The sequence below is a fragment of the Muntiacus reevesi genome, chromosome 17, assembly GCF_963930625.1.
Source record: "Muntiacus reevesi chromosome 17, mMunRee1.1, whole genome shotgun sequence".
NCBI lineage: Eukaryota > Metazoa > Chordata > Mammalia > Artiodactyla > Cervidae > Muntiacus > Muntiacus reevesi.
In genome coordinates, this window is record NC_089265.1 from 27,845,678 (window position 1) to 27,872,861 (window position 27,184).

The window sequence follows — 27,184 nt, forward strand, 5'->3', positions numbered from 1 at the left end:
TAAGGTAGGGATCCAGTTTCATTCTTTTGCATGTTACTGTCCAGTTTCCCGAGGACTGTTTATTGAAGGGACTGTCCTTTCCCCATTGACTCTTCCTGCCTTCTTCATCATAAATTAATTGACCATGTAAGAGTGTTTTTTGTTTTCTTTTTCTGAGCTGTCTGTTCAGTTCTATTCATCTCAGTGTCTTTTTATGTCAGCATCATACCATTTTGATTGCCATAACTTTGTAATGTATTTTCAAATCAGGAAATGAGATGCTTCCAGCTTGGTTTTTCTTAAGATTACTTTGGTTATTTGAGATATTTTGTGGTTCTATACACATCTTAGAATTATTTGTTCTATTTCTCTGAAAAAAGTGAAGTCAGAATTGTGATCAGGATTGCTTTGAATCTGTAGACTGCTTGAGTAGTATGGCCATTTTAAGAATATTTAATTTTTCCAGTCTGCGAGCCTTGAAGAGCTTTCCATTTATTAGTTGTCTTCAATTTCTTTCATCAGTTTCTTCACTGAACAGATCTTTCACCTTGTTTAAATTTACTCCTGGGTATTTTATTCTTTTTGATACAATTATCAATAGGATTATTTTCTTAACTTTCTGATAATTTGTTATTAGTTTATGGAAATGTGAATGATGTTTGTATATTAATTTTGTATTCTGCAACTTTATGGATTTAGTTATTAGTTCTAACAGTTTTTTGGTGATCTCTAAGTTTTCTATATGTAATACTATGTAATCTGCCAATAATGTCAGTTTTACTTCTTCCTTTCTAATTGAATATCTTATTTCTTTTGCTTGCCTAATTGTTTTGATATCCAGTGTTGGATATTCGTGATGAGAATGGTTGTTCTAGTCTCATTCTTGATCTTAGAGGAAAATCTTTCAGCTTTTTATTGAGTGTGATGTTTCTGTGGGCTTGTCATATATGGCCTTGTCAACATATATATTGAAATATGTTCCCTCCATACCTGGTTTGTTGAGTTTTTGTCATGAATGGATATTGAATTTTGTCAAGTGCTTTTCTGTGTCCTTGGAGAAGATCATATATTTATCCTTCAGTTTATTAATGTAGTGTATTGATGATCAATCAATCACTGATTGGCAGATGTTGAAACATCTTTGCATCTCTGGAATTAAATCCCACTTGATCATGGTATGTGATCTTATTAACGTATTGTTGAATTTGACTTGCTAGTATTTTGTTGAGGAATTTTGCATCTTTGTTCATCAGATATATGGTTCTATAACTTACTTTTAGTGTTATTTGGTTTTTATATCTGGTTGATACTGGCTTTGTATAATATTTTTCACTGTTAGAATTTTTGTTTGATATTTTTTTCATAGATCACTTCTCTGGTGAAATTCTTCATTTGTCATTAAACTTTGAACATTTTAATGCAAGTTCTTTTAATGTTTATGTCTGAGATCTTCAGGGTTGAGATCTACTTGTGAGTCTGTTTCTGTTGACTTTTTTCTTCTCTCTTTTAGTTTCAGATATTTGTCCTTTCTTCTGATATATCTGATAAGTCTTGTTAGATACTAGGCATTTTATATGACAAATTGTAGAAGTCCTGGTTGATGCTTTCTTTTTCAAGATATGATTGACTTGTCTTTGTGGACAGTCAGTAAGAGAAGACTCATCTTGATCCAGCCAAAGATTTGTGTAATATATATTTCTAAGGCAAAATAACAAAACATCGGTCTTAACACAGCAGTTCTTTTGAAGATGAAATTTACGAGGTCCATTGAGCCCTTGTAGGGCTTACGATTTGGGTTTTGTCTTCATGAAGAACTGGTTTCCGTTTCTCCTTTCTCTCATGTTGTAGCCCTTGGAGGGTTTTTCAGCTGGAAACTTCAGCGTGTGCAGTGACTTCTGCCGTGGCGTCTCCCCAGCTCTAGGGGCTTGTAGAAGGCTCTGAGCCTCCACGTCTACTTGACCTTTCGTGCAGTGCTATGTATCAGTTGACAGTTACCTTTAGGTAAAAAACAGTGTGAAAGGTAGAGCTTACCTTAGTGCATGTCTGCCTTTTCTGGGATGCTAGTCGTTTACACCCTGGCTGGTTTGGCTGCTTCTGTGTCTTCAGTCAGCTGTTTATTTACCAATTAATTGGGTTTTGTCTGATTTTTAGTAGTGTTCTTATTGGTAGGGTTATTCTCATACAATCTCCTCTTTCATAAGTATCATTGGCATACAGTTTTGTTTAAAAACTTCTTCCCAGGTGATTTTATCATTGCTTCCGAACTGCACAACTCCAGGAGACAGCACTCATATCGTAATCTGTGTAAACTGGATTCTTTGAAGTTGTACCGAGAAATGCTCCTGTAACTGTAAGGTTTGAGAGCTGTTGTTTTGCTGTAGAGAATTAAACTGGCAGTGGACCTTATCGTATCAATAGTGTTAAACCAGATGGAGAAACGAGGGAAATCGTTGCTGGACAAGGGAATAACAAAAGGCTAAAAAGCTTGAGGCAGTTAACTGGAAATTGGTTTTAAGGTCACATTTGTTCTAAGATACTAATAAACTCTATAGAAAATTTTCTTAAGTCTAAATAATAGAAAACTCCCCTTACTATATTTTTTGGTAATGATATTTATCATATTTTCCATAAAGGTGGAAAATTGCCAGTAATTTCAGTACAAAAATCACTATTGGTGTTTTTTATAAAGTAGTGTTTTGTAGTGGAATATTCTTCAAACAATCCAGCCCCAGCCATTTTTACCTAAGCCCTTGCCTGTCTCTCATTTTTCTCTAAAACAAAGAACATATATCCAGTTCTTGTTTTGTATGTGAAGTTGTCTTGATAGTATCAGAAACCTTGTTCATAAAACTTGCTGTTCTTTCTGTTATTTAGGATATGGTATAAAGATCCCCAGATAACCCTAATTATCTTTGGAGATCGTGTTACTGGTTACTGTGCTTCTTTCTTGTGGAGAAAAAGTACAATCAGAGTATGCCATGGTCTTTGACCCTGTATTCTGTCAGCCAGAGGAAGCGAAAGCTTTAGTCTGTATTTTTCTTTATGCCCCTTCAGGTAGATAGATGGCAGCATATATCTTTTCTAGACCATCTTCAGTTCTAAAGCTGAGTGCTTATTCTCTAGGTGGGAAAAGAAAGTGTTAACAACTCTTGTTTAGGTATTTGTTTCTTTTTTTCTTTTTCTTAAATGTGAAAGTATTCATTAAACAAAAGAAAAAGACTGACTTTTAAACTTGTGGTGATGTTACTTAACCTGTATTTAGGAGAAAACTGGTAGATTGTTGGTTAAGTGCGTAGGAAAGAAAGAATTGAGAGAAAGCAGGCGGGTTCACAACTCTGGGATGTAAAGGGTTTGGAACCTGATTTTCTTCCATTTCTCTCTTTTCTTGGCTTTGTCCTTTCAGGAAAGTACAGTCTCTGCTGGATTGTTTTAATAGCTTTGCCATAACCCCTTTGTTTTTGAGAGTAACTTAATGCTTTTTAGATTTCTTCTTAATCTTTACTTTTAAAATATCCACCTATCATGGGCTTCCAAGGATTTATGTGTTTTTACTATGTGAAGTTTTAAGGAAATGCTTTAATATATCGCTTAGTCAGAGAAAGGGGTAATAAGAAAAAGTGAAGACAAGGAATTTATTCACCATGTATCAATGCCCCAAATCAGTATTTATTTTTGTGTTGTAAATATTGATTTATAGCCTAAGCCTTACACTAAAGAAGGCCTACAAACCCAAGAAGAATTAGTGTTGCCATCTTCTTTGTTAATAGTAACAAAAAAAATCTCTATAAATTCTCAGGTAATATTGAGACGAAAATTCATATTTAGAAAATTGCAGAAACATAAATAATAAGTGTCTTTCTAAATAAATGGGGATAAATAAAACATTTCCAGTTAGAATCACAGAATCCAAAATTAATAAAAATTATAAACTTGGAGATATTTGTAGGAATTTTCAAATGTTAGAAGTCAGATTAATTCGACCATCATTTGTATTTATCATGCCACTATAATGTTATTTTTTATTTAAAATCCTCTTGAATATAATGTCTTCCTTTAAGTATGATTGGGATGAAAATCATCTTAAAGATTTAAAAACTTGTAGATTGAGGAGCAATTTGGCATTTTAAATTAACAAAATGGATAGATATTAAAGAAAATAAATTTTCTTTAGTCAGAGACTCTATTTGACTATATTTTACATTTGACTATATTTTACATTTTAAATAAATTTTAAATGTTTATAAGCAAATGTCTGGTCATTTGGCATCTTGTTAAATTACAAAAATGTAGTTGATCTTATTGTATGCTAGTTGTTTACCAAAACCATTATTAGAAAATTATAAAATTTTAATTAAATATGAGGGAAAGTATCATTATAATTAGAGAATATGCTTTCTATAGTTCATTATTTATTGATCCATGAATATTTCATTCGTTTCAGGAATTTTACGTTATAGTTTTCTCAATTTGTAACAATTGAATTAGTGGAAAAGGTCAGCTCTTTTAAAATACCATGAGAGGATAAGTAGTGTGGTTCCCATTGTACAGAAAAGGTACTGAGATTCAGAGAGGTCCAGTAACTTGTCTAAGCACAGAATTATCCCACCTAGCAGAGGGGTGTTTGGGTCCATTTCTGTCTATCCCTGAATCAATATTCTTTCTGTACTTATAAAGTTACTATTTCACTGTTTGCACTTTACCCTGAGGAAGATTTTTCAGCAGTCTAAAAAATAGTCAAACATCCACAAAATCTCCAGAGAAATCTTATTGAATCTCCTGATTGGTAAATTCATACTTGACTGTTTCCATTTTTAATTGAATCAGCACATTTTTAGTAGTTAATCTAATGTAAAGATTGTCAAAATACATGTTATAAAAGCATTATAGAAAGTTAAAAATATTTTTTAAAATATGTAAATGCTGACAATCACACATTGTAGGCAGTACTACCTCTACATTCTACGTGAGAAAATAAGAGATTATTTTCTTTCTTAAATAATTTGTAACTGTTAGCATAGAGTTTATGCAACTAATCATTTGTGGCCCAGTTCTGAAGTTACATCTTTTAAATTGTTTTTAGATGAAGTAGATTCAGATAATTTCTAGTTGATTCTTTTGTATCTATTTTTATATGAAGGGCAAAAACTAATATATTGACTGCATTTAAGGCTATGGGGTAAGTGACAGAAGTGGGAAAGGATGGGAGAGGATTTCAATAAAGGACATGCTGCCAGTATTCAGAAGAGGAAAATAAATAATGTTTAGCAGTCCAGCCAACTCTTCTGCTAGGAAGATGCATTATTATTATTCCAATTAGCTCCTATCTAATAGTGTTGCTAGGGATTGATGTCAGATAGAACCTTGCCATGGGTTATTTGCATAGAGTTTTGGCTAACAAAGAATAGAAGCAGCTAGAGGACTTGGTTGCAGGTAGCTTTGAGTATTAATAAATCTCTTTGTAATTTAGTTTAATCTTTTTATATAATCAATCTTAAAGTATACTGAGTACTTCAATTATTTATTGCTATTTTAAAAAATGATTTAGGCTTTATATTTATATAGAGTCATTTAGTGTGGACATTTTAGAATGAATAAAATTTCTGGAAATATGTACTTAGTTTATTTTTGGCAAGAATAGCCAAGAATAGTGTGAAATTGAGATAAATATGAAATGAAAATTATTTCATTAACAAGTTTAGAGATAATTTGGGTTTTTTTTTTTGTCTCTTTCCTGAAATGCTAGTTGAAGTACCATCTCTTGGTAAATTTTTCTTTCCTTTTTTTTTTGTTTTGCTTGGAAGGTATGGTGTCAGATGTATAATTAGTTAATATGTGTAAAAAAAAAAACTATATAAGAATACCTTACTGTTCTAACAGTTGTCAATTCTATATGTCGTATATCTTTGTGTTTTTACTGACAGGTGGAACAAAGAAACCTTATACTAAATCTTGATCTTGCCTTGCAGTACCAGGTCTCCTGAATGTATGTCCTCATTAAATTCTATATAGCTAATTATTTATGAATATTATAACACTTAGTGTAAAAATTTAGCAGTTTTATTTCTCTATGAGAATATTTCAGTCACTGTGAGTTTAAGTGGTTAAATGCTGTCAGCAATTTTACAATCTCACTCCTCTCATTTTTTATCAAACACATATAGCAAGAACGTATGGTATCCTGCTTTCTTACCATTTTGCTCTAACTTTTCTAGAGTTTTTCCTGCTAAAAGATAGGAAGGCAGACAAAATTATTTTTCTGAGATGTTTTACCCTCAGCCATGAACCTGGCAGTCAGGTGCCAGTGAAATTTGCTCCCTGAGAAAGCTGCATTTATATCTGTATCCAAATTTAATGTAGGATTCTGATCACTCAGCAAGAGCCTTAAGTAAGGTATGAAGAGTGATTTTTTTTTTTCCATTCAGGTATTAATTTCCACTAGAATTTAACAAAACTGTAAAGTACATTTTACCTGGGAACTGGAGGTGAGAGTGCTATACAGAATAATCCTGTAACTTGTCTGTGATTTGAATGTAATGGTAAAACTGAAGGTGAAGCCCATTCCAGAAAGTGCTGCTAACTGTACATATATGGTAGGATTTCACTTTATGCAAAAGCAAGTGCCACATGAACCTAACCTCAGCATGTACAGTTGGTTATTTAGCCATTTTCAAAATTCAAATCTGTATACTCTAGATATCTTAGTTGTGATCTCAGCTATTTTCATTTTTGAAAAAGAGGGAAAAACAAACCCTGTGCCAGGAGTACAGTGGGGGAAGAAGGGAGAGTTTGATAAGGATATCTGGAGATACTTGTGATTGTCACAACTGGGAGAGTGCTACAGGCGTTTAGCAGGGATGCTGCTAAATGTCCTGCAGGAATAGTGCCAGTCCTTACAAAAGAGGATACTTTGGCACAAAGCGTAGTAATGTGGAGGCTGAGAAACCCCTTCACAGTAGCAGAAGGATCACAAATACCTCTCGTGTTAATTTTCAGGCTAGTCTCATAAAAACACAGAAAACGGGGACTTCTGTCTTGGTCCAGTGGTTAAGACTACGTGCTTGCACTGCAGGGGGCACAGGTTTGATCCTTGGTCAGGGAACTAAGATCCCACATGCCGGGCCAGCAAAAACACAAAACAGAAAATAACTTACAAATAATAGTTATAAATAAAATTGCTTTCTACTGATTACTCTGAGACTATCACCACTTTGGATGTAAAATTTTTTGTAAAAACAGTTGTTTATTTTCAAAAAATTTTGAAGAACACTCATCAATCATTTAAAAAATATTTGTCGAGTGTCTTCTCTGTGCACGGTGCCTCTTCTAGGCTCTGAAGATGCAGCAGAGACCACAATAAAGTTCCTACATTAAGGAGCCTACATCCTAATTGGAGGAGCCAGGCGATAAGCAAATGTATGGTATACCAGGTTAGTATTATGAAGTATAATAAAGGTGGGTAAGGGATAGAAAGTCATGCTGGTGCAGTCACAGGAGGCCTTTCTCATATTGACACTAGAGCAGAGACCTGGATCTCAAGCATGTCACTGATACTGGGAGGAAGAGCATTCCAGGGAGAGGAAAGAACCCATGCCAAGACGGTGAGGTGGGAGCATGCTTGATATTTTCCAGGTACGGTAAGGAGGCCAGTGGGTCTTGAGTGGAGTGAGGTAGGGCAACAGTAGGAGGGGATAACTGAGAGCAGTGAGAGCTGGAATTGGAGGTGAGATTCTGTTGTGTCAGGAGGTTTAATTTAAAGATTGGGACTTTGGAATCTATTGAAGGATTTTTAGCAAAATTACACAAACTCACTTATGTTTTAGAAGGGAAACTGATTGCTGGGAAGAATAAATTTAGGGACAGTGATGGCAGCAAAAAGATCAGTTAGACTATTAAAATACAGTCCCAACAAGGTGACAGTAGATAGGGGAATAGTGGAAGTGTTGAAAAGTGGTGCCTTCTAGTTTAAGAGCTAACAGGATTCGGAGATGATTTTGATGTGGGATATGAGATAGAAAGTGACAAGCTAAGTATGATTGTAAGGTTTTATGTCCTGAACTGGAAGAATAGAGATACCGTTTACTGAGAGGGAGGAGCCTGGAGGAAGAGTAAATTTTAGGGAAATAAAAAATTTTGTTTCTGTTGAGGTACCAACTCAGTATCCAAGAACAGATGTTAAGTAGACAGATATAGAAGTCTGGATTTCAGTAGAGTGGTGTGAGCTAGATATATAAGTTTGGGGCCTTTAGGTATAAAGATGGCATTTAAAGCCATGGAACCTGATAGGAGATTTTCAAGGGAGTAAGTGTAGACAGACAAGAAAACAGATCTTAAGACTAAGCCCTGTGTGTGTTAGTTGCTCAGTCATGTCCTACTCTTTGCAGCCCCACTGACTGCAGCACGCCAGGCTTCCCCATCCTACGCTACCTCCTGGAGTTTGCTCAAACTCATGTCCATTAAGTCTGTGATGCCATCCAACCATCTCATCCTCTGTCATCCTTTTCTCTTCCTACCTTCAGTCTTTACCAGCATCAGGATCTTTTTCAGTGAGGCGGCTCTTCACATCAGGTGGCCGCAGTATTGGAGCTTCAGCTTCAGTCCTTCCAGTGAGCATTTAGGGTTGATTTCCTTTAGCATTGACTGGTTTGATCTCCTTGCTGTCCAAGGGACTCTCAATGTCTTCTCCAGCACCACAGTTTGAAAGCATCAGTTCTTTAGCACTCGGCCTTCTTTATGGTCCAACTGTCACAGCCATGTGTGACTACTGGAAAAACCATAGCTTTGACTATACAGACCTTTGTAGGCAAAATGATATCTCTTCTTTTTAATACACTGTCTGGTTTTTTCATAACTTTTTTCCAAGGAGTGCGCGTCTTTTTATTTTGTGGTTATAGTTTATCATTCACAGTGATTTTGGAGCCTAAGAAAATAAAATCTGTCACTATTTCCACTTTATCCCCTTCTATTTGCCATGAAGTGATGGGACTGGATGCCATGATCTTAGTTTTTTGAATGTTGAGTTTTAAGCCAGCTCTTTCACTCTCCTCTTTCACCCTCATCAAGAGACTCTTTAGTTCTTTGCTTTCTGCCTTTGGAGTGGTGTCATCTGCATATCTGACACCAGGTATGTCTCCCTTTATTGATAGTTCTCCCTGCAATCTTGATTCTAGTTTGTGTCATCCAGTCCGGTATTTCACGTGGTGTACTCTGCATGTAAGTTAAATAAGCAGGGTGACAATATACAGTCTTGATGTACTCCTTTCCCAGTTTTGATCCAGTCCATTCATTGTTCCATGTCTGTTTCTAACTGTTGCTTCTTGACCTGCATACAGGTTTCTCAGGAGACAGGTAAGATGGTCTGGTATTTCCATCTCTTTAAGAATTTTGCACAGTTTGTTGTGATCCACACAGTTAAAGGCTTTCATGTAGTTAGTGAAGCCAAGGTAGATGTTTTATTGGAATTACCTTGCTTTTTTCTATGATCTAGTAGATGCTGGCAATTTGATCTCTGGTTCTTCTGCCTTTTCTAAATCCAGCTTGTACATCTGGAAGTTCTCAGTTCATGTAATGTTAAAGCCTAGCTTGAAGGGTTTTGAGCATTACCTTGCTAGCATGTGAAATGAGTACAATTGTATGATGGTTTTAACATTCTTTGGCATTGCCCTTCTTTGGGATTGGAATGAAAACTGATGTTTTCCAGTCCTGTGAACACTGCTGAGTTTTCCAAATTTGGTGGCATATTGAGTGCAGCACTTTAACAGCATCATCTCTTAGGATTTGCAATAGCTCAGCTGGAATTCCATTACCTCCACTAGCTTTGTTTGTAGTGATGCTTCCTAAGGCCCACTTAGCTTTGCAGTCCAGGATATTTGGCTCTAGGTGAGTGATCATACCATTGTGGTTATCCAGGTCATTAGGATCTTTTTTGTATAGTTCTTCTGTGTATTTTTGCCCCCTCTTGTTAATATCTTCTGCTTCTGTTAGGTCCATACTGTTTGTGTCCTTTATTGTGCCCATCCTTGAATGAAATGTGCCCTTGGTATCTACAATTTTCTGGAAGAGCTCTCTAGTCTTTCCCATTCTGTAGTTTTCCTCTATTTCTTTGCATTGTTCATTTAAGAAGGCTTTCTTTTCTGTCCTTGCTATTTTCTAGAACTCTGCATTCAGGTGGGTATATCTTTCCCTTTCTCCTTTGTCTTTCACTTCTCTTCTTTTCTGAGCTGTTTGTAAGGCCTTCTCAGAGAACCCCTTTGCCTTCTTGCATTTCTTTTTCTTGGGGATGGTTTTGGTCACCACCTCATGGACAATGTTATGTGTTACAACTGTTTTTTTTTTTTTTTAGGACTTTTTAAAATACAAGATATTTATTTCTTTTTGCCTTCACTGGGTCTTTGTTGGTGTGCACAGGCTTTCTCTAGTTGGGGTGAGTGGGGGCCATTCTCTAGCTACTGTGTGTGGGCTTTTCATCGCAGTGGCTTATCTTGTTGCAGAGCGCAGGCTCTAAGAGCATGGGCTTCAGTAGTTGTGGCCTGCAGACCCCAAGCAAGGGCTCGGTGGTTGTGACACACTTGGGTAGTTGCTCCATGGCAGATGGGATCCTCCTGGACCAGGGATGGAATCTGTGTCACCTGCATTGGCAGATGGGATCTTCCTGGACCAGGGATGGAATCTGTGTCACCTGCACTGGCAGATGGGATCTTCCTGGACCAGGGATGGAATCTGTGTCACCTGCATTGGCGGATGGGATCTTCCTGGACCAGGGATGGAATCTGTGTCACCTGCATTGGCAGGCGGCTTCTTATCCACTGCGCTACCAGGAGAATCCACAACTGTTGTTCTGTAATAAATCTTGTTATATCGTATAGGAGTGTTTCTCAGCCTTTTTATTTCCATTATTTCTGTTCCCCTAAGGAGCCTTTGTAGATGCTTGCTCCTCTTCTCTCTGTGAAGTTAAATACTAAAGGAATTAGATTTTATCAAGTAGGACTGATTTTGAACAGCCACAAATCACTGTAATAGCTAAGATTTTTTATCCTCCAGGAACCAATTTTCTCTCTCCTGGGGGCAAATACTGCCCCTACTGAGAATGCATGCAGTAGAACAAATCCTCCCCTTGTTCTTTTTATATAGGAGTGCTGTGCTGTCCTTCGCCTTTTTTTTTTCCCCCAATGAAATTTAGAAACTGCTTACTTGGCAGTTTACAAATCAAAAGAAAGTGAAAAACTCCTACCAGTAGGACTCTACTGGTGGGGGAATTCTATTGGGATTGTATTAATTCTATACGTCAGTTTCGATAGTTGGCATCTGTACATTACTGAGTTTGCTGATCATAAACATAGTGTAGCAGCAGGAAGAAACTGGAAACATGGATAATCCAATGATGATGAGTGAGTAGTTAAAACTTTTTCTGAAAAGAATATTCACACATTTACCAGTGAGTTCTAACTCTGTCATGTATGAAAGGGGAAAATATGCAAACTTATTAAAATAATAGGTAAAGAGAAAACTCTCCCCAACTCACTTTATGTGTATAACATATGTTGGATATATAACCTATCAAAGATAATAAGAAAAAGAAAGAAAATCTGATTATGAACATAGATAAACAAAATTTTAGCCAACTGTATCTGGTTATATATAACCAGCCTGGACAAGTTAAGTTTATCTTAGGAATGAAAGATTATTTTTATAGTGGAGAATCAATCAGTATGCTTTATCACACAAGCAGATTAGGGAAGATTGCCAGGTGTATGAAGACTACATGTATCAGTGTATGAAGACAGAGATAAAATTCAGCCTCCATTCATGTATAAACTCTTAGCAAACTAGAACTAGAGAGTTTTTTGAGTGAGATAAATGGTTCCAAAACAAACCAACAACCAAAAACCACACATAGAACACAGCACAGCAGCTGTAGCTCGTTTAATGATAAAATGTTGACCTCCAAGTTGCAGGACAAGGTATTGATGCCTTTGTGCCCCCGTAACCATTGTTATGAAACACATTGCTAGGAATTCTAGTCTATACAGTGAAGCAAGAAGAAGGAAACAGTAGAACTGCTGAAATAAATAAGCCTATCGTTACTCTTATGTAAATATGATGTAAAAGTCATGATGGCATGATTGTGTAAATAATTTATTCATAGATTCTTTGGGACTTTTATTTTTATTTTTTTATTTTTTTCTATTTAATCCATCCATTTATTTTCATTTTTCCTTATTGGAATTCTCACACTTTAATATTTAGGAAGTTTTTTTTTTTTTTAATTTATTTTTTTTTAATCAGCCATGGAGTTACATGTATTCCCGCTCCTGACCCCCCCCTCTTTGGGATTTTTAAAGAAAGTTTAAGAAGTGTGACTCTAATAAAATATTCTTAAAAATCAGTTTTACTTCTAAATGCCAGCAAACAATGCCTTAGACAGTGAAATTAATAGCAGAACTATTTATAATTGAATCAAGAAATAGGAAGTTCCTGAATTAAATCTAACTAGAAGAAGCACAAGACCTCTAGTGGAAAATTGTGACTCTTAGTGGAGAGAAAATGTCAGGTGTGTGTATGTCTGAGTGTGTATGTCATAACTTGAAATCTGATTCAAAAGTTATTATGGAAATATAAATTACAGTTGACCCTTGGACAACAAAGATTGGAACTATGCAGGACTGCTTACCTGTGTGTATTTTTAGTAGTAACTACTCCAGCGGTTGGTTGAATCTCCTGATGCTGAGGAACTGTGGATATTGATTGCCTGCTGTGAATTATATACAGATTAACTCCCGTGTTGTTCAGCGGTCAGCTATATTTTGAATCACCAATAATTCCTTTTTAATTGATGTATACTTGATTTACCATATTATCTTATTTTCAGATGTAACACACTTAGTGACTCAATATTTCATAGATTAGAGTCCATTTAAATTTATTACAATACAAAGGCTGAATTTCCCTGTCCTGAACAATATATCCTTATTGCTTATCTACTTAACACTTAGTAGTTTGTGTCTCTTAATCTCATACCAAGATATTCTTGAAAAAGAACAAGTTGGGATAATTTGGCCGCCTAGGTATGGAGAGTTAGTACAAAGCCATGGTAACAAATTTTGCTCACTAGTATGGGGATAAACAAATAAACCAAGAGAACTGAATAGAAGAGCCCACATCAGACTCATGCATGTGTGGAGACTTGACCTCTGATCACTGAGGAAAGGCCAGCTTTTTAAATAAACCATCCTGGGACTATTGAATATCCATACAATAAAACTAAATTTAGAACCCTGTATCTCTCTGTGTACAAAAATGAGTTCCAAGTGGATTAGTGGCCAAATGTGAAAGGCAAAATTGCAAAGCTTTTAAAAGCTTTAGAAGATTATATAGGAGAATGTCATTATTACCTCAGGACTGGGAAGGATTTCCTAAATACAAAACAAAAAGCACTAAAAGAAAAGATTGATAAATTGGACTACATTAAGAATGTGGGGTTATCAAAAGTTACCATAAAGAGAATGAAAAAGTAGACTCAGAGTATGAAAAGATATTGTGATAAGCAACAGAAACGTAGTTTCGAAAATGTCTGAAGAACAAATCAGTAACCTTTCCCTTAAGTTGGAGATGAGGGATTGGATGTGATGGGGAAGACATGCACTGAGGAAAGCCTCTGTATGTTCTCAAATGTTCACGTTCTTTTCTCTAAACTGAACTTGTGTTTTATATGTTCATCTATATATAAACACATTTCTTAACAAAAATGGGAAGATATTAAAACTATAAACACAGTTACTGTATTATTAGGTTTCTAGGGCTGATACAATTTACCACAGACTGGCGGACACAAACATCAGAAACACATCTTCGCAGAATTCTGGAGCCTGGAGTCCACGGTCAGGACGTCAGCAGTTTGGTTCCGCTGGAGGCCTTCCTGCTGGCCTGCTGGCGGTGCCTTGTTCTTGTCCTCGCAGGGTCTTTCCTCTGTGCTTCAACATCCACCCTGTCTCTCTGTGTTTCTGTTTCCTCTTAATAAGGATACTAGTCGGACTGGATTAGTGCCCACCCTACGGGTCCCATTTTAACTTCATCTGCTCTCTAAAGGCCTTTTCTCCAAATACAGTCACATTCTGAAGTACTGAAGATGGGGTGGGATGAGGACTTCAACATACAAGTTTTTGGAGAGCCATAATTCAGCCTTAACACTGATTATGTAGTAAAGCTTTGAATAGCAAATGGGTACTTGTGATTTAGATAAAGTTTCCCAAGCCAATTTTTGGATTCAAAAGTGCTGTATCTTAAAAAAAAAAAAAAGAAGAAGAAAAATCGAAGATAGAAGTAAAAATGTTGTGCTCTGGAGATGTGTGTTAAATGCCTCAAAATATGGATTTAGTATTAATGTTAATCATGTGTGTATAAAATTGAAATACATTTTTTGAAAAAGAGTGATAAAAAGCAACTTCTGAATTCTTTTACACAAATACTCTTAAAAATAAATGTATATCTAAGTGGGTAAATGTAATTTTAAATAGATCTTTTATAGTCTCATCTTCATCCCTAAGAGGTATAAAGAATTTTTTAATCTTTTCACTGGGGAAAAAGAGGATGCATTTTATTTGGTCACATGTGTCACAGATTTTCCTTGACTTACAGTGGGATACATCATGATAAACCCATTCTAAATTGAAAATATCTGAAGTTGCACTGTCTTAAAGTCAAAAAATCATAAGGTGAACCATTGTCAATTGGGGACCATATGTTTTTTTATTAGGGTAAGCTGTACATAACACAATGTGTGAATTCCTAAAATTTGCCCCACTGTGCAGAATCATTCAAAGAAAACCATAGGGGTTATGCAAAGAACTGAAAATATTCAAAAACTTTGTCGGTGACACTTAAAAAGAACACCTAATAAAAATAGCAGCATGGTTTTACATGTTAACTAGTTAAGATATGCTATAATGAACATTGCATTTTACCTTAGAAGAGACCTAAACTTTTCTCGTGGAAGTGGACATCCAGAAGGGTTGCCTTATGTGAGTTATTACAAGTGATGGGAGGAGAGCCATGTGAAATTGGAGGGAAAATTGTAATACCAGGTGTGGATGAATGTGACTCATAACACTTACGACAAGTTGAGGTAGCTGGTAGATGTTTGACAGTGTGTATTTTGTGTATTCCAGTGTGACCTGGGTGAAGATTTTATTGTTCATCTTGGGTTTCTTGCAGATAAAATCACATATAAACAAATGCAAGAGTCTTGCTATGGTCAAATTGTTGCTTAATATATCAGTCATATTGGAACATATTTGTGTTTTGAAAAAGCATTGTAGAAGAGCTTACTGTACTGATTTCGTGGTGTCATTTATAGCCCCATCTTTTCCTCTTTACATGTTTTGTTGGGATTCTCTGTTCTCTTTTTACTCAAGTTTTTAAATGATTGCCTAATATGTGACTATTACGTGACATCTTAAGTGTCTTGGTGAATTTTAATTTCTTCCCAGCTAATAAGCTGAGTGGTTTGAGTGTGGACTCGGTTGTGCTTGAGCCTAGTGGATGATCACTGTGGTACACAGGAGAGCATCACTTCTTTTGTTTCAAACAAGATCATCATGTTCAGTGACCTCCCTGTTTCTGGTATTGCTACCAGAGTACTGTTAAGCCTTAACCTGAATCAGTATTAAAAAAACATGTGGATGGTTATGTTTTGGGGTCCTTCCCATTCCTTTGTTGCTTTTTATCCACCGTGACTTTTTTATTCCAAAGCTTCACAGCAACAGGCTTCCAGAAGTTTTTGTTCTTTCACTTTGTCTCCCTTGACTGGACTAGTCTATCCAGAGGAGGGAGAGAGAATGAAAGAACTGTGAGGGTAAATGAAATGGTTTCTCCTTCTTTTCCTGACCTCCCGCCACAGTTTCTTTGGATGACTTTCAAGACTCTCTTCTTCATGCCCTGGGCTGGAAAATCAGTTTTCCCTCACAGCTTTTCTCTTTCTAACCTTCCAGTATAGGCATTCCTCTTTGTTTCTCCTGTCCTCTGTGCACACATTCCTGTTAAAACATATATCTCATTGTTGTGGGGTTTTGCAAAGTTGGCTTCTCTCTGTGAACAAATTGCATACTTCTTGAAGGCACAGACCGCATCTTTATCATTTTTACATTTCTCCTACATAGCTAAGTGCTTGGCAGTGGTAGTTGGATGAGTGGCTGAATGAATGAATGAGAGGGGCTTGAGGAGAGCCGTTCATGTGATCCTATTGTTTGTGTGTTCCTCTCATTTTGACTAAAATATGTAATCTCTAGGTATCTTGGCCACGTGAACTTTAATATTATGAATCAGACTGGTGCATTCAAGCTTTTTTGCAGTGCCATAATAAAATTGTTTGTCGAACCAGAGATTGTGCACCATCTGTTTTTTTTTTTTTTTAAGAATGTTTTGTTTTGTTTTTGCTCCAAATGATCATGGGTAATTTGCAACTTTAGGATTGAGTTTTTATTTGATAATAGAGTAGTAAAATCCTGTTTCTCAGCTTGCTACTGTGAACTACAAACAATTACTTTTGATAATTTCAGATATTTATATATTCATAAAGTGGAATAAACTCATAAAAGGGGAGTGTAGTTCTTTTAAGATAATAAGGGAAATTATTATGGCTCAGTTCTTGATTATTATTGCAATTGTAAGTAATTTTTGAATTGTTTTTAAGACTTTCTTTTTCTTACAGGACCTCTTTGTTGTTAGACATGAATTGGCCATAATGAGACTAGCTGCCTTTATGGGCATTACAATGTTAGTTGGAATAACTGGACTGTTTTATACTCAACTAATTGGCATCATCACAGTAAGTATGTTTTTAATGTATTTATGAACATATGTCCTAATTATGAACTTAATTCTAAAAAGTTACAAAAAGTTTAGAAATTAAAGAGAAACTTACCCATAGTCATTTATATAGTACCATTTTTGTATGCCTGTGTAATTATAAAGTAGTTATAATCAGTGTACAGAGTGTACATGTAACTTTGTATCCTGCTTTTAAAAATTAGCTTAAAGTAGTTTTATATGGCTACAAACTTCATGCTTATAGTTTTTAATAGTTAGATATACTATTGATATAGTGACTGCGTCATATTTTAATTAATCATTTTTCTGTTGATCAGTATCTACTATGCAGTTTTTTTTCTATATTACAAATAGCTCTTTGAACATCTCTATTTTTCTCTTTTAACTTCTAATCTAAGGTAAATTCTAAAAAATAGGGCTGCAGGTATAAACATTTTATTAGTAAGTAAAGGGCTTTTTTTTGCATGTGTTTGTTAGCCAAAGTGAACTTGTCACAACAGAAAAGATTTTAAAAATCTGAAAAATTACACTGAGAAAAATAAAACAAGAAAAAAAACAAACTTTCAGAAAACGTTTGGAAATACACTGCATTTCAGATGTAAATAGGCTTTCTCATTTGTTATTGGCGGGTGTATAAATTAGTATAAAGTTTTTGAAGGTCAGATTGTGAGTGTCTATCAGAATTTAAAATGCACAACCCTTTTGGCCAACCTGAATGGCATCTGAATGGCATTTCTTCAGAGAAAGTACAAATGGACAATAAATACATGAAAAGATGTTCAACATCATAAGTCATCAGGGAAATGAAAATGAAAACCATAATTAGGTTATCACTTCTCATGCATCCTTGTTATTCTGTAGTTGCTAAGTCTTATTCGACTCTGCAATCCCACGGACTGCAGCCTGCCAGGACCCGCTGTTCATGGGATTTTCCAGGCCAGAATACTGGAGTGGGTTGCCATTTCCTTCTCCAGGGGACCTTCTTGACCCAGGGATTGAACCTGCATCTCCTGCGTTGGCAGGCGGATTCTTTACCACTGAGCCACCAGGGAAGCTCTCTCTCACAGCCACTAGGAGGGTATAATAAAGATAATAACAGAGATGAGGATTCAGAGGCAACAGAACCCTCATACACTACTAGTGGGAATGTAAAATTGTGCATATACTTTAGAAAATAGTCTGACAGTTCTTTAAAAAGTTAAACATAAATTACCTTTTATTCAGCAATTCCACTCCTAGGTGTATACCCAAGAAAAATGAAACATATGTTCACACAAAAATTTATATATGAATATTTATAGCAGCATTAGTCATAATAGGCCAAAACTGAAAGCAGTCCACGTATCTATCAGCTGATGAATGGATACATGAAATGTGGTGTGTCCATAAAATGAAATATTATTTGGCCATGAAAAGAAGTGGAGTATGATACATGCAACAATATGAATGAACCCAGAGAGCCTTCTGCTGAGTGAAAGAAACCAGTCACAAAAGGTCACAGATTTGTATGATTCCATTTATGTGAGTACCGATACAGGACTTGTATCTAGAACAGAAATTCAATGAGGGAAGGAAAAGTCAACAAATGCTGCTGAGACAACTAGGTATCCACATGCAAAAGAATGAAGTTGAGCCCTTAACTCATACCATATATGTAAATTTACTCAAAATGTATCATAGACAAGATTTACATACAATGGCATAATTGCATACATGCGCATCCCAAACCTCTTTCTCACTAGAGCTGCTACTGTTACCTTAGGACGTTCTCTCATGCCTCTTGTCAGTAGATCCATGTGCTATGAAGAAGCAGCATTGATCTGGTTTTTTTCCCATCATAGATCAGTATTGGTTATAGAACTTGATTCACATCCATTTATCTAGGTCTTCTTTCATTCAGCATAATGTTTTTTGATTCATCCATGTTTTACATGTACTAATAATTTCTTTTTATTACTGAGTATATTCCATCGTATGACTATACCACAATTTGTTTATACATTCTATTAATAGACAACTTGTCTGGTCTCAGAATTTGGTAATTGTGAATAAAAATGCTATCTATGAACGTTCTTGTTCAAGTATTTTTGTGGAAACATGTTTTCATATCCTGGGGTAAATATCTAGGAGAAGAATTGCTGGTCACTTAAGATAGGTTTATCTTTTATTTCATAAGAAACTGCCAGGCCTCTTCCCCAAGTGATTGTACCATTTTGCACTCTCACCGACAGTGTATGAAAATTCTGGTTGCTTTACATACTCATCAATATTTATTGTGCCAGTCTTTTTAATTGCAGCTGTTCTATAGGTTTTAATAATAAATGGTTGTTTTAATTTACATTTCCTTGATGACTAATGATATTTTACACTTCTTCATGTGCTTATTGGTCATTCATGGATTGGATGATGTCTGTTTAGATATACCTCTGTTATTATTCAGTGGCTTGATTTATTTTCTAATATCTCTTGTGATTTATCTCATGGTGATAATAAATAATATGATATTAATCACATTCCTGTGGACGAGAATAGATCGTTCCCTAAAATCTTTTTTCTCTGCTTTTACGCTCACTCATAATTATTACTTTATAGTCCACTCATTAAGTTGAGTCTAAATTATGCTTGCATTTTTAAATTTCTACTTTTGAATTTTTCCAAATCATATTTATATTTCCTGAAATGAAGTTTCTCTGGTTTCCCCAATTTCCTATGGTTAATGACTGGAAATGGACATTTGAATGCATTGCTGTTAAGACTACAAGTTACTTCTGAGAGTCATCAGGGTTATAGCTGACAGTAACAATTTCCTTCTCACCTAAGCAGTTCTAGTAGCTTCAGAAAATAGGGTTTGGCAGCATAGGCTTTAAGATCATTTAAGAAATTCTGCTCTCAAATTTTAGTATCACTTCTGAGTTGGACATAAAACTACTTATCTTATTCACTTCTGAGTTGGACCTAAAGTTTTTTATAGTATAGTTATATAATTTATATATATGTATATATATATATTTATGCTTTTTAAAGGATATACAGTATCAGGTTCCTTTCTGACTGTGTTCCATACTACCAGTACATTAATATTAATTTTCAAATTGTATGATGTTCTCTTTTGCTATAGTATTGAACAACATTTCATTGTCTTTCTTAAGATAGGGATATTGGTTTTAAGGTTGTGACATTTCTAAAACTGAGTATGTGTTTGTTGCTCAGTCGTGTCAGACTCTTTGCAACCCTGTAGACTGCAGCCTGCCTGGCTTTTCTGTCCATGGTATTTTCCAGGCAAAAATACTGGACTGGTTTGCCATTTCCTTCTCCAGGGGATCTTCCAGACCCAGGGATCGAACCCGGTTCTTCTGCTCTGCAGGCAGATTCTTTATCTGCTGAGCTACCAGGGAAGTCCTCGAGTAGAAATTCCATTTGTTAAATAAAGCTCTCTCCCAGAGTTTCATCTCTTTCTGTATACATATAGTATAGTAGACAGGTCTCATGTCTATAGAAATTAAGCATTTGTGAAACATTTGAAAAAGAATGCAAGTATTAAGAGACAGAATACATTCCATTTGCTAGTGCAACCTTTAGTCACTGCACTTCCTCTTGAATCTAAATTCCTAAAAAAAAAAAAAAAAAAAAAAAAAGTAAATTTCAATTGCATTTACCTGGGCTCTCATGATGTAATTCAAGTAACACTCTTTGATGAAAAAAAATTTTTTTTCGTTTCCAGAATGCACTACTAGCCACATTGATACAAGATTCTTTAGGGCTTAATTATACAAAGTTGTTATGCGTTCATTGTTTAATTTTAAATCTAATGAATTGATTAGTATTTAAAATAGTATTTAGTGTTAAAGTTTAAAATAAAGATTTTTGCTTCCTTTCTTTATAAAATTTGCTTGCTGTTTATATATTCCATTTGCTAGTCCAACCTTTAGTTACTGTACTTCCTCTTGAATCTAAATCCCTAAAAAATTATAGTAAATTTCAATTGCATTTACCTGGGTTCTCATAGTGTACTTCAAGGACCACTCTTCTTAATGAAAAAAAGATTTTTTTTTTTTAGGTTTCCAGAATGCACTACTTCCCACATTGATATAAGGTTCTTTAGGGCTTAATTATATTAAGTTGTTAGTGCATTCAATATTTAATTTTAAATTTAGTGAATTACTTGTATTTAAAATAGATTTAATGTTAAAGTTTAAAATATAGATTTTGCTTTCCTTTCTTTGTAATATATGCCTCCTGTTTAATTTAATGAAAAAATGGATACTATCTATAGGATATATCACATCTGGACATCTTTTTGTCACTGTCAGAATTCGTGGATCTCTCTTTACAATGTGAAAATAGTGACGAATTTGTCAGGTAGCATAAAAAAGAAAAGGAGGAGAAGGAATCATAGTAAATTTAATCCTTCCATTGATGGGTTTCTCCTTCCCCTACCCTTGCACCCCAAAGACCAAGATAGATTTTGGGAAAACACTGGTAGGAGTATCATTTCATTATAGAAATTATGTAGTTACATAGTTTGAATTAGACAAGAAACAAGCAGAACAAATGCTATTTCTATTTAGGTTTAGATTGAAGTTTTGAGGAAGCTACATGTTAATTTTCGGTAATTTTTTCCCATTATCTGCCCTTATGGAAAAATAAACCATTTCCATCCTGTATAAGAGGAAAAATCCCATCTTCTTACTGATAGTAGAAGGTAACAGGATAATCGTAGTAATGATAATCCACTGTCATTTTAGACCTAGCAAGAGCAGATTACTGTGACCCTGATATAATAATTAGAAATTACTTAAATTTAAAAATATTGGATTTGTGATCTCATTTCCAAGGTTAAAAGATTTCAACCCAGTCAGATGTTTCTGTGAAATAACTAATTTTAAGCCCAATTTTCAAGGATTGCCTTTGATTATTTTTAGACTTAATTTTAAAAACAAGGTTTAAATATATATTCTTGCTCCTTTTGACTACAATTAATATTGAAGTTAAAAGTGTTTTTCAAAGTCTGCTTTGAAACATTCTTTATTTAGGGAACAGATTATTCTAATTATTCCTCACTTAGACTATTTAGCCTTTTTGTTTGTTTCTGAATGAAATGGATAGTGATGTTATTAGTGTAATTGCTGTTGTCAGTATTTCTTATCATGCAGTAGTTCACACACAGCCAAGAACAATGTCCATTCTGATGAGCACCAACACTAATAGTGCTGGGTGATTGTATCAGTCATGTTTGCAGTCACTGGGCTTGGAGAGAGTTAATCAAAAAGCCTGTAACAGCTGGTACAGTGCCTTCTGGTGAGGGTCTGACAGTGAGCTATTGTATACCATGACACTGTTCTGACAGTTTATCTCAATTTTGTATACACGCATTTTTATTTTCAGGGCACCGTGGAGTTTGTGTAAAAGCTGAAGCTTTTGATGGTGTCTCTGGAGCTTAGTGCTTTTCTCAGTCGTGGTGAGGTTGAGGGTAGGCTGGGGAAGATATATTTAGTTGCAATTTTGTAAAAGGCTTTAAGTTCCCGAAGAAAAAATTTTGAGTTTTTTATATTTGGTCTCACAGGTACTATTTTTGGACCACTACTTAAATTACTGAAGATAGCTTAAAGCAAAGTGTTTCAAAATAAAAGGAGAAAATGTTTTCCTCCCTAAATACTCACTCATGGTTACCTAAATAAATATAGACAGAATCACAGATGCAGGAGTGACTTTAATTTTAACTTGATTATGTTTTACAGTGAAAAGTATCTTATGTATGTTAAATTAGCTTAAATGAGATTATCTATTAAATAGCACTCTTATTAATCAGAGTTAGTGAACTTACCTGCCTTTTAGACATGTACCCAAAAATGTAGTCCTAAGACTTATAATGAAATTTTGCTAAGTATCCCCTGAATCAATGCTATGAATTAAGTGTTCAGTACAGTCTCTGTACAAATTATGTTTGGTTTACTCAGCTCCAAATCAGCATTGCAAATATGGATATCATTGCCAATTATGCTGAACCTAGCTCACTTACATTTCTATAAAGGGAGTTCTGTGCAGCATTTTGTTTTCCTTTCTGAATTATATTTTCATTTAATAAAAACAAAATATGTTTCTAATACAGCATTTCTAATCATAATATTACAGGAAGTATCTGTGTAGCTTTTTAAAACCTAGAAAAATCATTAAAATTTAGAATGTTACTTCTTACATGCTTTCAGTATCATATTCTAATATTGGCTATAATATTTCTTTGAATTTTGGGTACAGTAGAAACCTGTATAGAAACTAGGTTCACTCTAGCAAAAGAATTAGTTTAAATACATGCTAAGTTACATTGCGTAGTAATAGAAAAGCTTTCTTGCTAAAAATGCCTGCTAACATCATGATTATTATGTATGGAATTGGATTGCTCTTTAGCATAAAACTGTTCCTGTGTGTGGAGAAGGCACTGGCACCCCACTCCAGTACCCTTGCCTGGAAAAGCCCGTGGACGGAGGAGCCTGGTAGGCTGTGGTCCATGGGGTCGCTAAGAGTCGGGCATGACCGAGCGACCTCACTTTCACTTTTCACTTTCAAGCATTGGAGAAGGAAATGGCAACCCACTCCAGTGTTCTTGCCTGGAGCATCCCAGGAACAGAGGAGCCTAGCGGGCTGCCGTCTGTGGGGTCGCACAGAGTCGGACACGACTGAAGCGACTTAGCAGTGGCAGCAGCAGCAGCAGTTCCCGTGTGTAAATGTATTTATATTATGTCCTCTCTCTTTACTCAGTATAATTAATTATTTCTGATAAGATTAAAAGTCATTTAAAACAACTTAGATCTATTTCTGTACTTTTTAAAATAGGAATAGTGCATTTTAATTTTCTTAAGGCATGACTAATTGCTTCAGTGATTAAATAGATGCTTTTTTTTTTTTTTCTGGTAAGGAAACTAAACATTTATGAGTTTCCCTCTTACTTATGATTTTTTCCACTTTATTGTTTCATGTTCTGAATCCACATGACTTTTTACTCTGACTTTACAACTTATAGAATTGAAGAAAACAATGAACTTTATATTTATAGTTAACTTGGTAGATCTTTTCCCACAGTGATTCTTTGTTTTTCTCTGTCACTATATTACTTACTCCTCAAATCCAAGACAAAGGGGCACATTAGCCTATCTTCTACTTGTAACCAAAAATCTTCTTGAAAGTATAATTTTGTATTAAAAATGTAAGGATAATTGACCTTGAGTTGATTGTTGATTGCTGTTTCCAAATAGTGTATGGCTTACTTATATGCTGTTATATATGATCATCCTCTCTGACATCTTCTTTATGTTTCTATATAATTATTTCTTATATATTTAACTGTCACTAGCCTGTAAGCTCTTTGTTACTGTATAATATGTACTTATTAAATTTTTGATAAGAGGAATAAATAAGTAAATGAATCATGGTTTATGTATAATACTTAACTACTTATTTTTTCAACCAGATTATAAGTCCCTTGTGAACTATTTTATCTGTGTAGTCTTCCACAGTCCATGTCATTTTAATTATGAAAACCACTTTTGTTTAAACATAATTTTGTCTAGTTACAATCTAATATAACTGAGATATCTCCAAGTCCTACAATAAAAACTTAGGTTTGCCATTTATTGAGTTATTAAGGGCTCTAACATATTATTTCATTTGATTCCTACAAAAGCCTAGTAGTAGTATTTGAGCAACCAGAAAAAGGCTGATTAAGAGCCTGAGTAGCTCTACCTGCCATGCAGGAGACCCTGGTTCGATTCCTGGGTTGAGAAGTTCCCCTGAAGAAGGAATAGGCTATCCACTCCAGTATTCTTGGGTTTTTCTGGTGGCTCAGATGGTAAGGAATCCACCTGCAATGCAGGAGACCTGGGTTTGATCCCTGGGTTGGGAAGATCCCCTGGAGAAGGACATGGTTACCCACTCCAGTATTCTTACCTGGAGAATCCCCATGGACAGAGGAGCCTGGCACGAGCCCATGGGGTCACACAGAGTTGGACATGACCGAGCGACTAAGCACACACACAAAAGGAGTATAGAAATTCTTTTGGAAAGAAATTTTCAGTGGCTATAAATGTAAGATCTACTGCCTTCTCAGTTTGGTTTCATGATTGATTAAATGTTTATATGAACTTAAGGTCTCTAATAAAAGATACAGCTGATCCTTTGTGGAAGATGGATTTTTAAACAACTATCTCTTCCAAGTGAGTAATATAGTGAGTTTGGTTTCAAAGGATAAGAGGTCTAAAGTTAGGAGGAAGTTTTCTCTCTCTGGATTGAAGAAAAATAGAGATAAGGAATAATGTTATTTCTGTCCATTTTCATTTAGTGCTGCAAACACATGTTGACTACCTACTTTCTGTGTGATTTGGTGCTATGAAAGATACAAAGTGAAATGAGTTGCTCTCTGTATGTTGATCAGAAATTATAGGAAGTCAACTAACGTCTGTTTTAGAATTACAGAAATTATTAGTAGGTACAACAGGTATATCATCTCTAGTTGAAATAAACTTTCCTTAATAGTGTTTTTTACTCCAGGTTATATCAGCAGAGTCATTGAGTCAGGTATGTGCAGCGGAGTAAAAACTATCAAGAAGACCTATACTAAGACCAATGAGAGCAGGCAGTTAGGTCGAACTTTCTTCTATCTTCTTTCTGATAGAATGTTCTTATTTTCCTCAGACCTTTGTTTTGATAACTCTGGAAACTCCATTTTGAAAATGCTTCCAGGATTAATCAGGCCCAGAAGCAGTAACTCTTACTTCTGGATGTAAAAGTGATAGCGAAATAACCAGGGTGACTGTTTATTGCCTTATGTACAACTGTCAGATACCAAAGGACTCTGCAGTACACTCTCCTCTACAGCTTTGCTTGGTGAGGATGAACTCAAGGCAGAGCGAGTTAGTTGGATGAATTGTATCATCAAGCAGTCTATCCCAAGAGGACTAGATTCTCAGATCTGTTAACCAGGAAATGTTCGGTTATAAATTCTTGCTCTTTGCCTCTCTCACCCCAATTTTTCCCATACGCAATAATACCTTCCTCTCCCTTCCCATTAGAAACTTTTTTTTTTCATTCCAGTTATAATCTTATTAGTTGAGATACATCGTTTTTTTATAGTCAAACATATTTCCTTAGACTGAACCTGAAAGATCATTTCTTAGAGTAAGGTCGGCCATCAGGAGAAGACAAAGTATATTTGATAAAATACATGAGGGCTATATTTCTGTAAGTCTTGCTTATTTCTAGATTTTTTTTTTTTTTTTTTTAGAAAATAAACTTCTGGTTTTTAAACTAGGAAAGTATTCTCATATATCTCAGTTATTCAGACTGACACAAGTCTTAGCTATTTTGATCATTAGACCATAATCAAGACATAAATATTTCATTGGAAATAAGGTATTTTTATTGTAGACAACACACAATAAAATGTGTTTCTTATCATTCCTTGAAGAATCTCATTTTTTCTAGATAGCTATCCTACATATAGCAGGAATTTATAAGATTGAATTATTACTCCTTGAAGATAGTAATTATCTTATTGGTCCTTTTGTGATAGTCACTAAAGGTTATTGAGTCTTTTATGTTCAGTGGAATTATTTGCAATGAAATCTATTTAAATTACTTTTAGTTTTTCTGTGAAATATCCCACAGTTCCCTGCATAAATAAAACAAAAGTCTATTGAATGTAGTTTGGCACTTGAAAATAATTTGTAATTGTCAACGTTCCTTCACTAGTAATCTCTCTTCTAGTTTACTGTTTCTATTGTGTGTATGAAGGTGATAGCTGATAACTTTTGTTGCCCTGAGTATGTTGTATAAAAGCCAGTGCAAAAACTTTGTGACATGTTTGGCCATTTGTTGTTCTACTTGTAATAGTATTTTGGATAGCTGAGAGGTAAGCATTTGCCATTTCTAGAGGGAAAAAAAATAGTCCTTTATAAGTTGCCTCACAAATCATGTTCATAAAGTCATGGTAACCAATAGATAGAATGACTGTCTGTTTATGATAACTTGAAAAGTAGTGTTCCTGTTATTTCTTGAACCAGATTCTAGAAAGATAGCAACAAAAGCACTTGAAAGTAAGTGCTTTCCCCATAGGAAGTCTAAATACAAAGTCTTTTAAGTTGATCTTTTACTGTCACAAAAACATTCCTCAAAATTATAATCAGGTTGTGAGTTTAGGCATGGTAAAAAATTTCCTGTACTATTAGCTAGTTATAATAGTCCAACCTTATAATTGCCTTCCTTATCTTGAAATAGTTTCTAGTTTCAAATATTATCCACACCTGGGATTCAGGGCCATTTATACACCTTTCATCATTAACACTTTTAAATTTCTGTTTCTTCCTTCACATTTTTGTGCAAACTGTCTTAATTG

General features: G+C 35.0%; 1 protein-coding gene across 3 annotated transcripts in view; it reads left to right on the plus strand.

The window, feature by feature from the left end:
- ZDHHC21 (zinc finger DHHC-type palmitoyltransferase 21) overlaps positions 1 to 27,184 on the plus strand; it is a 72,567-nt gene that overhangs the window by 35,408 nt on the left and 9,975 nt on the right. For all 3 annotated transcript variants that reach the window (XM_065908136.1, XM_065908135.1, XM_065908137.1), the window contains one exon: positions 16,682 to 16,798. In XM_065908136.1, coding sequence (XP_065764208.1) covers positions 16,682 to 16,798 — 117 coding nt within the window. The remainder of the gene's footprint in view (positions 1 to 16,681; positions 16,799 to 27,184) is intronic.